Source organism: Hesperophylax consimilis, chromosome 1 (assembly GCF_061612785.1).
Source record: "Hesperophylax consimilis isolate HC1 chromosome 1, BYU_Hcon_1.0, whole genome shotgun sequence".
Classification (NCBI taxonomy): domain Eukaryota; kingdom Metazoa; phylum Arthropoda; class Insecta; order Trichoptera; family Limnephilidae; genus Hesperophylax; species Hesperophylax consimilis.
In genome coordinates, this window is record NC_142836.1 from 25,419,447 (window position 1) to 25,429,617 (window position 10,171).

Consider the following 10,171-nt stretch of genomic DNA (forward strand, 5'->3'; position numbering starts at 1 on the left):
ATTCATCAAAACAATGGTTACAACAAATTTTTTCTTGATATTTATTATTAAATATGATTTACAGCTTAAATTAGATATCTAAATGTTCTTTGACAACTGCCGCTGTCACTGGCTCTGATATTCCCGATTGCACAAACATGGTTGGAATATCATTACCAAAATAGATCTTGTTATTGTTGGAAATATACTCATATTTTTTAAGGTCTACATATTCTTTAGTAAATAACACAGAATTGGCTTCTGCTAATTTAGAGGCATGGTAGAAGGCGGAATCTGCTCTTCCTCTTTCCTTGGCTAGGTGAATTGTATCTTCAATCATTTCCATCTTCTGTTGTGATTCCTTCTCCATTATCTTTTGTTCAAACTGTATTTTGGCAACTTGGGCTTCTTTCTCGGCTTCGATGATGGCTTTCCTTCGTGCCGTCTCTGCTTCTTTTTCCACCACCTAAAATCATATATTATGTATTTAATAAATTGTACTTGCTACTACACATATTATAAGAACTAGGGTTCCCATTTTTCCGACGGGCTAATTAGGTGAGAAATAAGTTCTCAGTGTGAACATATAAAGGTGAGAAATAAGTTCTCAGTGTGAACCTAAAAAGGTGAGAAATAAGTTCACAGTGTGAACCTATAAAGGTGAGAAATAAGTTCTCAGTGTGAACCTAAAAAGGTGAGAACCTTTTGGTGTTGTGCAGCGATGAGAAGCTTTGACTTTTCGCCTTCCATCAGCTCGTAATTTTTACGAATCGCTTCTGGAATTTTTGGTTTTGTGACACGCACAGCTTGGATTTGAAGTCCAGGAGCCATCTCGTGCAAGTCTGCTTGTAAAGCCTGAAAAATAAAGGAAATAGATTATAAATATGTATTACATAATATATAATCAAATATCTCAATGTTCATGAAGTGATATGAGATAATCAAATAATATAAATTAAATAATAATATAAATTAAATCTCTGGTGAGTTGACGTGTTGTTGTTCTTGTATTGTTTTGTATTTATTTTACTTATATAATGCACTTGCATAGTCTTGATTGACTAGCTGATCATTTGTGGAAAAGTGAGTGGAAGGGTTTAGTTTTTCCTATGGGGAAGATTTAACCCGGACAACAAAATCGGAAGCATAAAAAAAAAAATAAAAAATAAATATTATGTACTGTAGTATGAAGTTTTACCTTCTTCAAATTTTCATCAATTTGATCAAAGAGATCAATATGAACTTCATGTAGAGTGTGAACACTGCAGAACTGGTTTAACTCGTGATGGACTTTGTTGAATATTAAAGTTCTATCATAGTCAGCAGTGTAGTTCCGAACTATATCTAAAACTAAAAAGAAATATATTTTAATTAGATGAAAACTTTGATCAGACTGCAAAATTATTTAAGGGCTCACATACCCCCGCATGTGCTGAAAACCGATTAAATTTGAAAAATTAATATAAAGGTTATATAAGGTGACATTTTTTTTTTCATATTCTTTATTAACTTTTAAACAAGGTTTTCTTTTATTTGGAAAATTCTTTATAAATTATTAAAAAATACCTTTTTTTATAAATTGCAAACCTGTGTTTGAAAACTATAATTTCTTTATTAAAAAAAACCCCTCCGTCGGACTACAACTACATACTACATTATTTTACAAGATTCTTTTTCTTTTTGCAGATTGGATAATTTTTTATGAAGTTATGATGTCGACAATGGCTTTCATCAGTAGTCCATTTATATCCCTAAAAAATAATGTTAATATTAAAGGTTTTTTTTTTCTGTTAGTTGATAGTTAACCTTTATAATAATTTTTCAAATTTACTCGGTTTTCAGCGCGTGCGGGGTATGTGTGCCCTTAACAAACAATCTTTAATCTTAAACGTAGAATGGAAAAAATTGATGGGTGTTGTTCAAACACAGGGAGGTATAACTCCAATCGAAAATGGAATCGTAGAAAACACACAGTAATCTCTGTGGCTTGTGACGTCATATTGTTGCCTAACTATCCACCAATGAAAAACTCTGAATGTCTTTGGCAACAACTACTGTTGACAGCTGAGTACTGGCTGAGTGGTAAATCTATGGTTGTTTGATATTTTGATCTCGAACTACGCCGGAGTTTTGACGGATTTGAATATATTGTTTATCCAATATTAGCGAGATGTCCCGTTAGTTTGTGGTTCTCATTTCTCAATCGGAAGCAAGAGGCCGAGTGGTTCGTTATGAAATTACCAATGCTTAATCTTGACATCTCGAACAGAAAATAGAACATATGTTTGTAACAAAAAACGGTGAGAATCTCTCTTCGTTTTGTCCATAATTTGCTAATTTGTAAAAGCCTTAATTTATCTTCACTGCAGAAATGAATCCATTTTCTTTTTCATTGACAGTATCCGTGTTCCTGCCAGGAATTTGTGTATTGTGATGCCTTACTGGATCATGCTAGGTAGAATTCCATCTTTCTACCTTATTCATGAATGATTTAACCTGTGTCTATAGTGTATTGTCTTGCTAAAATAAAAATGCTTAACATGAGTCTTTCATTTTCTCGTTGCGAGGTAATATTTTGACATTTCAAACATTTTTATTTTTGAAATAGTTTAGGCTAATAAGTATGCAAAAGCATTAAAAATGTCATTACATTTATTGCAAGTATTGTCTCTCAGTTATTAATTTTTTAATTATCCCATAACACATTCGTACCAAATTATGAAAAGTGGGCCTCGAAGGGATGTTACCGTATAGAATGAGAGAGCCGGGCGTCAGTTCTACGTACAGGGGAATCATGTTACCTGTGACATCTCGCCTTACAAATTAGATTGCATAAGAAATTTAATTGTTTTGTTTTTTTTAATTTGTTTGTACGTAACGCGTTGTTCACAGTTGTTAGTTATTACATATGAGTTATTCAAGCAATTGTAAAAGTTTCTCCACGAGTCAATAATTAATGCTATTTCAACTAGTTAAGGGGTATTTCACTATCTCTGATTATGTTCTGACTAAGCACTAATCCGCGGATTAGTCATTTTTTCGTTTTCACTATATGTGAATAACGCTAACGCTCGGGTTAAAGTTCGATTTGACTAATCAGTGCTCGAACCTCACATTAGGCGCTATTCCTCGAATCAAAGATGGCGTCAAAACATTCCGAGTTTGACAGCGGAGAAGTGAGTCGAATTTTGTTGAATGAATTTGAATGCTTGTATGATCCATCCTGAATTATTTGATTGTGTTCAAAATAAGAAACAATGTATTAATTCGACACGAATCTATCTAAAATGACCTGATAATCAACATAACATAACCAAAAAAATGCACACTTTGCAGTGTGCGGACTGTGACGCATGACAGCCGTGGCAGTAGATGGAGTAACTGCAAACATTTTGCGATGTTGCCAGACTATTTCGAGTGTTATCTATCCGGAAGCTCGGAAACAATGGTGAAACGGTCGCCGTTGAATAACGAAGTTATTCTGATCTTTAAAGCCAGCCAACGGATAGCTAGTCAGATATTTAGCCCGACATAGTGAAATACCCCCTTAATGTCATAAATGTATTCAGTGATTATTATATCAAATATTAGTGGGAAAAATCGTAAACGTGTAGTAAAATATGGATAGGGAGGGGTGGGGGTAGCATGGTTGGGCATAGTAACCATGGTAAGTAAAGTATGGATAGGTGGGGTGGAAGCAGCATAGTCGGGCATAGTAAGTAAGCATGGTAAGTAAAGTATGGATAGGGAGGGGTGGGGGCAGCATATTTGGGCGTAGTAAACATGGTAAGTAAAGTGTGGATAGGGAGGGGTGGTGGCAGTATAGTCGGGCATAGTAAGCATGGTATGGATAGGGAGGGGTGGGGACATCATAGTCGGGCATAGTAAGCATGGTAAGTAAGGTATGGATAGGGAGGGGTGGGAGCATCATAGTCGGGCATAGTAAGCATGGTAAGTAAGGTATGGATAGGGAGGGGTGGTGGCAGTATAGTCGGGCATAGTAAGCATGGTATGGATAGGGAGGGGTGGGGACATCATAGTCGGGCATAGTAAGCATGGTAAGTAAGGTATGGATAGGGAGGGGTGGGAGCATCATAGTCGGGCATAGTAAGCATGGTAAGTAAGGTATGGATAGGGAGGGGTGGGAGCATCATAGTCGGGCATAGTAAGCATGGTAAGTAAGGTATGGATAGGGAGGGGTGGGAGCATCATAGTCGGGCATAGTAAGCATGGTAAGTAAGGTATGGATAGGGAGGGGTGGGAGCATCATAGTCGGGCATAGTAAGCATGGTAAGTAAGGTATGGATAGGGAGGGGTGGTGGCAGTATAGTCGGGCATAGTAAGCATGGTATGGATAGGGAGGGGTGGGGACATCATAGTCGGGCATAGTAAGCATGGTAAGTAAGGTATGGATAGGGAGGGGTGGGAGCATCATAGTCGGGCATAGTAAGCATGGTAAGTAAGGTATGGATAGGGAGGGGTGGGAGCATCATAGTCGGGCATAGTAAGCATGGTAAGTAAGGTATGGATAGGGAGGGGTGGGAGCATCATAGTCGGGCATAGTAAGCATGGTAAGTAAGGTATGGATAGGGAGGGGTGGGAGCATCATAGTCGGGCATAGTAAGCATGGTAAGTAAGGTATGGATAGGGAGGGGTGGTGGCAGTATAGTCGGGCATAGTAAGCATGGTATGGATAGGGAGGGGTGGGGACATCATAGTCGGGCATAGTAAGCATGGTAAGTAAGGTATGGATAGGGAGGGGTGGGAGCATCATAGTCGGGCATAGTAAGCATGGTAAGTAAGGTATGGATAGGGAGGGGTGGGAGCATCATAGTCGGGCATAGTAAGCATGGTAAGTAAGGTATGGATAGGGAGGGGTGTGAATGGTATAATCGGGCATAGTAACTGCACAGCGGGACCGGGGTTGTTGAATTGATTTTGAAATATTCTACCACCAAGAAATCAGAATTTAGGACTATTAAGCTGTTTATTTGAGATGGTTGAATTCACAAATTATAATGGTATGCATCTGGTTTGCTCAGATTGAATTTAATTATAGAGAGAAAAAAAATACAAACCACTTTTAGGCTCCAATTTATTAACAACTTCAATGCGATCGAAGTAAATCATAACACCTCCACTTGTACCACAAGGAACATTGATTACTTCATCTGTTTGTAAAGTGACCTGAAAAAAAAATTGGCCATTTAAGCATAAACTCTATTCGAGAATAGATTGAGGTAGTCGATAGGAGGTTGGCTAGCAGTTAGAAGGATTGGTTGGAATCTCGCAGCGTAGATAATGCATGACATACGATTCCAGAGATTTCATGGGCATCCCAAATATATTTTTATTTAACACCTTTCATAAATAACAAGTAGGCAAGTCATTATAAAACTTTATGATTTCCAAATTCTCGCCGTACTGCTTTTTTAACAAGTTATTGAAGTCGACAATTTTTTTAGGATTCGGAATTAATAACGGAAGTTCCGGTACAATAATTTGCGGGAATCAAATGCATATTTTTCTTAAAAACATTATTAGGGCAGGTTATTTTGGCCCTGCATGAAACTTCTCTCCGTATTTTTACGGAATTTATGTTTTTGTAAATTAAATATCTTTTAGCCTTATTAAATTGGAAATGCCAAGAACCAGTATTTAATATGTTATTATATAGCATTCTAAGTTAATTATACTTCACCATTTATTTGGATATCACTGTATTTTCCATTGTTCCTTGAAAATGAGCTACGATTGTCAAAGAGTACTGCGTACGAGTGATATTTTATATCCATCAAGAACGCAGTAAAAATGTTAAGTTGTAATTTTGTTAAAATTAATATACGAGTATGATTTGCATATTTCAATTGACACCATGTTGACAAAGATTAGACATGTCAATTCTAATGACAAATTCTGCTTATAAAAATTTTCAAAATATAAATTTAAATGCATGTTTTTCCATTTCCCTCGATGTAAATAGTTTGTTCTTGAAGTAATCGAGTTGAAATGAAGTGTTAATTCAATAATTAATGCGTATTAAGAATGAGGCAGATAGTCAAGTTTCACTAAATATTGAACTTAAACACACATAACATTATAAATATTATTACGCATGTAGAAAGGTAACTCAACTCCAACCGCAAGATATCAAAACCACACAAATGTTGATTGATACTGCTTATACATACTGCCTAATGAAACGATAGTATTGTTTTCTTTACCTGAATAGATTTATACGTTGTTAAAAATGGAAACATCATGTGGAATCCTGGCTGACTAGTTACGGGAAGCAGTGCCCCACCCTAAAAACAATAAACAAATAACATTCAATAAAGTTTTACATAGCTCAGAAGGTGTAAGCTACAATTATTATTATAGGATGGAGAATGCATCACCATACACAATGATTGCTTCCGTTGGCTGCGTCACCATCATGGCATTGGGTATTACTATTTTTTACAAAATTTATTGTAATGATAATATAGAATAAGTACCTACAATTGTTTTGCCAAAAATCATAAGGCCAATAGTAAATATGCTAAAAGGTTAAATAAAACTGTAAAAATTCGATTCTTCATTCTGGAGAATGACTCCCCTGGTTATTGCTGTGTTTTTGCTTACCACAGCAGTACACTCGTACCATTTTTCCAAAACATGTTGATTTATATCATTGAAAACAGTGGTTAAAACCAGTGGCAAATCGTGGCCTATCTCAGTGGGAATAAATAAAGAGGGACAAAAAAATTCCCTTAGATATACACTAAAAATCTCTTAGATATACACTAAAAATCTCTTAGATATACACTAAAAATCTCTTAGATATACACTAAAAATCCTGTCTTTTCGATAATATATCTCATCACATTAACAGTTCATACAAAACATACTAGTGGCGCCAGAGCAGAAGACTTGCAAACCATGGGTTTTTACTAGGTAACTGTGTGTGTATTCAAAGTGTGATTCCAAGATTTCTTAACATCAAATCTGTACGGAATAGTATTTTGCAAGAAATAACAGATTTTTACCGTGAATATTGTATTTTATATGGTTGTTAAAAAAAAGTTAATACTGAAGATGATAAAAAAATTAACAGTTTCTTGTGTAAATTGTGATTCTCGCATTTAAAACTATTTTTTGATAACTACGACATTATATTCTTTAGCCAAGACATTTTGATGAATAGCCGAATTGTACTTTGTCACCAAGTCGCTAATGTTTGGTGACGATAGACGCCGACATTCAAAGTGCACAAATGTGATTAATTTTAGACTCACTCTTCGGCAGTATATTTCCGTGGGTGAATTTTTTAACAGGGAATTCGAATGACGCGCTGTTTAAAGTATGTAAAAATTATAATAATGTTTATTTTATTCTCTTATCTTCTTCATGGGAGTTCTCTATACAAACACACCTTAGAGAAAACCGCCACTGATTAAAACTCACTCAGTTTTAACATTATTATTTAATTCAAAATGGTGCAACAAACCACTATTACAATTATTGAACAAACAAAATTTTTGATTTAAGATAACAAGAAAAAAAGAGAAACGCCACTGTGCTTGCATTTCCTATCTAAATAAATTGAGGTAATTGATGTCTGCAATAGTATAATGAAAGATCTCTTTGAACTCTTTGTGAGATTGATAGTAAAATGCATAAGATACAATCTTTGCCAGTCACAAAATAATTGATATCTGCAATAGAATAATGAAATATCTCCCTAAACTCTTTGCGGGATTGATAGTAAAATGCATAAGATACAATTTTCAAGTCACAAAATAATATGTACAGTAAAGAAGCACTTACCCTAAAATATACACCAACATGACCTTCCTCAAGTTTGTGCAGGGAAAAATTAAAAATAACTCCGCTTAGTAGCAAAAATCCAGCAAGAATCGCTGTTTGGTCAACCATTGTGCAGTCTTATTAATAAATATGTATCTGTAAAAAAACAAAAGTTTCAGAAATATCTTACATTACAAAGAAATGCATTTCTTGGTAATCATTGGATCAATAAAAGGTAAATATTTCCCTAACCTCCGCACTTTTAATAGGCACGGATTATGGAAATTACATTTAATTACTACAAGAAACAACGATTTACGTCAGGAAAGATGGTAAAAGATGCATTATAATTCCATTTTTATAAGTTCAAAATTTATCTAATAAAACAATCCCTTTGCCGCCGTTTTGGACTTTTTTGTATGGAGTGACACTTGCAAGAGTCTCGTTACAATAGAAATACGCATAAAATAACTTAATTGACACAACTATGAACCTAATAACCTATTTTGTAAATGAAAATAGTTGTTTCTTGTAGTAATTGTTGAAACAAAGTGCAATTTCCATAATCTGTATGTATAATACATATAAGTGCAGCGGTAGGGAAATAATTACCAATAAAATAAAATCAAAAATACGATAAGATAAGAAAAAGTGATGATTATAATCAGAATGTGATTTAAAAATACTGAAGACTTTTTCTTGACGGCCTAAATAATGGTTCACATACTCGAGGAACCAGATGATGAAATATAACGTAAATAACATAATTGGGTAAAAGTTCCCAATCTGACTGTAGATTAAAGCTGTTACTGATAATTAATACCAAATCTGGCGCCGGTTCACTGACCACCAAAATATAACACATAAAAACTACTCTGTGTTTCCAATTTTATGAAAGCGGGTATATAATATTTTCTAGTATAGATACAACACATCGACTACATATTCACCAGCAATCAGCGTTTATGAGTTCATAATATATTATTCATAAATCTGATATTAATTTATTGATTTTCCGGCTAATGTAATTCATGTGAAATGCAAAAGAAATCACATATATAGCCACGAATATAATGACGGAGCATCAATGATAACCGGCATCAATAAATTACATTATTCGTTCAGGGGATCAACTTAAATATTTACCTACCGTATTAAAAACTGATAATCGATAACATGAAATAAAAAAATTTGAATCGTTCAGACGACAACCTGTCACACTGGTCCCTTCTGTCAGTTTAAGACATAAATAAACCACTCTCGTTTAAGACATAATAAACCACTCTGTTTAAGAACATTTATTACAAAAGTTACAAGTATAGAAAAAATATTCAATGTTTGTTTAGTACTTGACACTACTTGAGTTAAGTTCACTAGAATTAATCGGTATTTCAAAAATTGCCTTTAGTAGAAAAAAAACATTGGAAAAAGGGAAATAATATTTAAATCTTAAAGTTTGATTGCTAAAAATATTAAAGATATTCTCCACCCGATATATAAGTGTTCCGTCCGCTGACATGGAAGAGTTGAATCCCACCGTTGAGAAAAAACTCTTATATGAACCCCTCCCCGCAAACCATGTTACTTCTCTTCCAATTAAAAAAAATATATAAATTAGAAAAACTAAAAACAGCCTACTAAACTCAGCCTCGTTTTATCGTGACCATCAGAGTAAACTTCGAACTCCCTACGCATCACGTTTATTTATGCTGTACATTGACAAAAGGAAAAGTTCAGCTCAAAAAATCATGTTATAACTTTGAAAGATTTTATGTACGGCCAGTGCCAGTATTTCTATAATTTGGTAATGGTATCAGTCGGCTTATCTCGTCAATAGGGATGACAGAAACCTGAAATGGGTTGTCACTGTTTATTTCCTATCTTAGTGTAGAGGAGTGGCTAGGAAAGTGGAGGGTGTAGCTAAAGAAATTACCAGTTTTTTCCCATCCTGTAGAAGGGCGGGCAGAGAAATTCTGAGAAAAGGGAACTGGATCCTCAAAAAAAGTATTTTGTCTCTTTTTTACAATTTTTAAAATATTTATTTCCATTTTTGATAAATATTTCAAGAGGAACTTATTAGGACGTAAGTTAGCAACTACGGACGTATATAGCGAGCGTAAAGCAACTGAAAAACCGGCCGGATATTGTCGACTGTTGTTATTGCCCACAGTTTCATAAATTAACTACACAACAGTTTATTTATGTATAGAACGTACCCACATGGTACCCACCTTCAAGTTGATTTATGCCCACCTTGTTGAACGTTGAAGCGAGTAGTGGTGGCAAGTGGTGGTGGAGGCGTGGTATATTTATGGTGGAGGCTGAAGACACTGGGAAATGCACTCTCCCCTTTTTCTTCTCTTTTTTCCTGGACTGGAGATGGTGGGTCGGTAGGTGGAGATAA

The 10,171-nt window shown here is 35.0% G+C and overlaps 1 protein-coding gene across 3 annotated transcripts; it reads right to left on the reverse strand.

Moving 5' to 3' along the window:
• Nucleotides 1–20: 20 nt before the first annotated feature.
• On the reverse strand, nucleotides 21–10,150 carry LOC149426533 (erlin-1-like). Of its 3 annotated transcripts, none has more exons than XM_089631582.1 (7): nucleotides 10,021–10,150; nucleotides 7,789–7,923; nucleotides 6,204–6,284; nucleotides 5,058–5,166; nucleotides 1,178–1,329; nucleotides 682–834; nucleotides 21–445 (listed from the first exon to the last, which is right to left on the reverse strand). In XM_089631582.1, exons 2-7 carry the CDS (start codon nucleotides 7,894–7,896, stop codon nucleotides 71–73), a joined length of 978 nt encoding a protein of 325 aa, XP_089487708.1. In that variant the 5' UTR covers nucleotides 7,897–7,923; nucleotides 10,021–10,150; the 3' UTR covers nucleotides 21–70. The 3 variants fall into 3 exon arrangements, with proteins under 3 accessions (XP_089487708.1, XP_089487716.1, XP_089487700.1); XM_089631590.1 differs by having other exon boundaries at nucleotides 9,999–10,134; XM_089631574.1 differs by lacking the exon at nucleotides 10,021–10,150 and adding an exon at nucleotides 8,918–9,041.
• Between the last annotated feature and the right edge of the window lie 21 nt (nucleotides 10,151–10,171).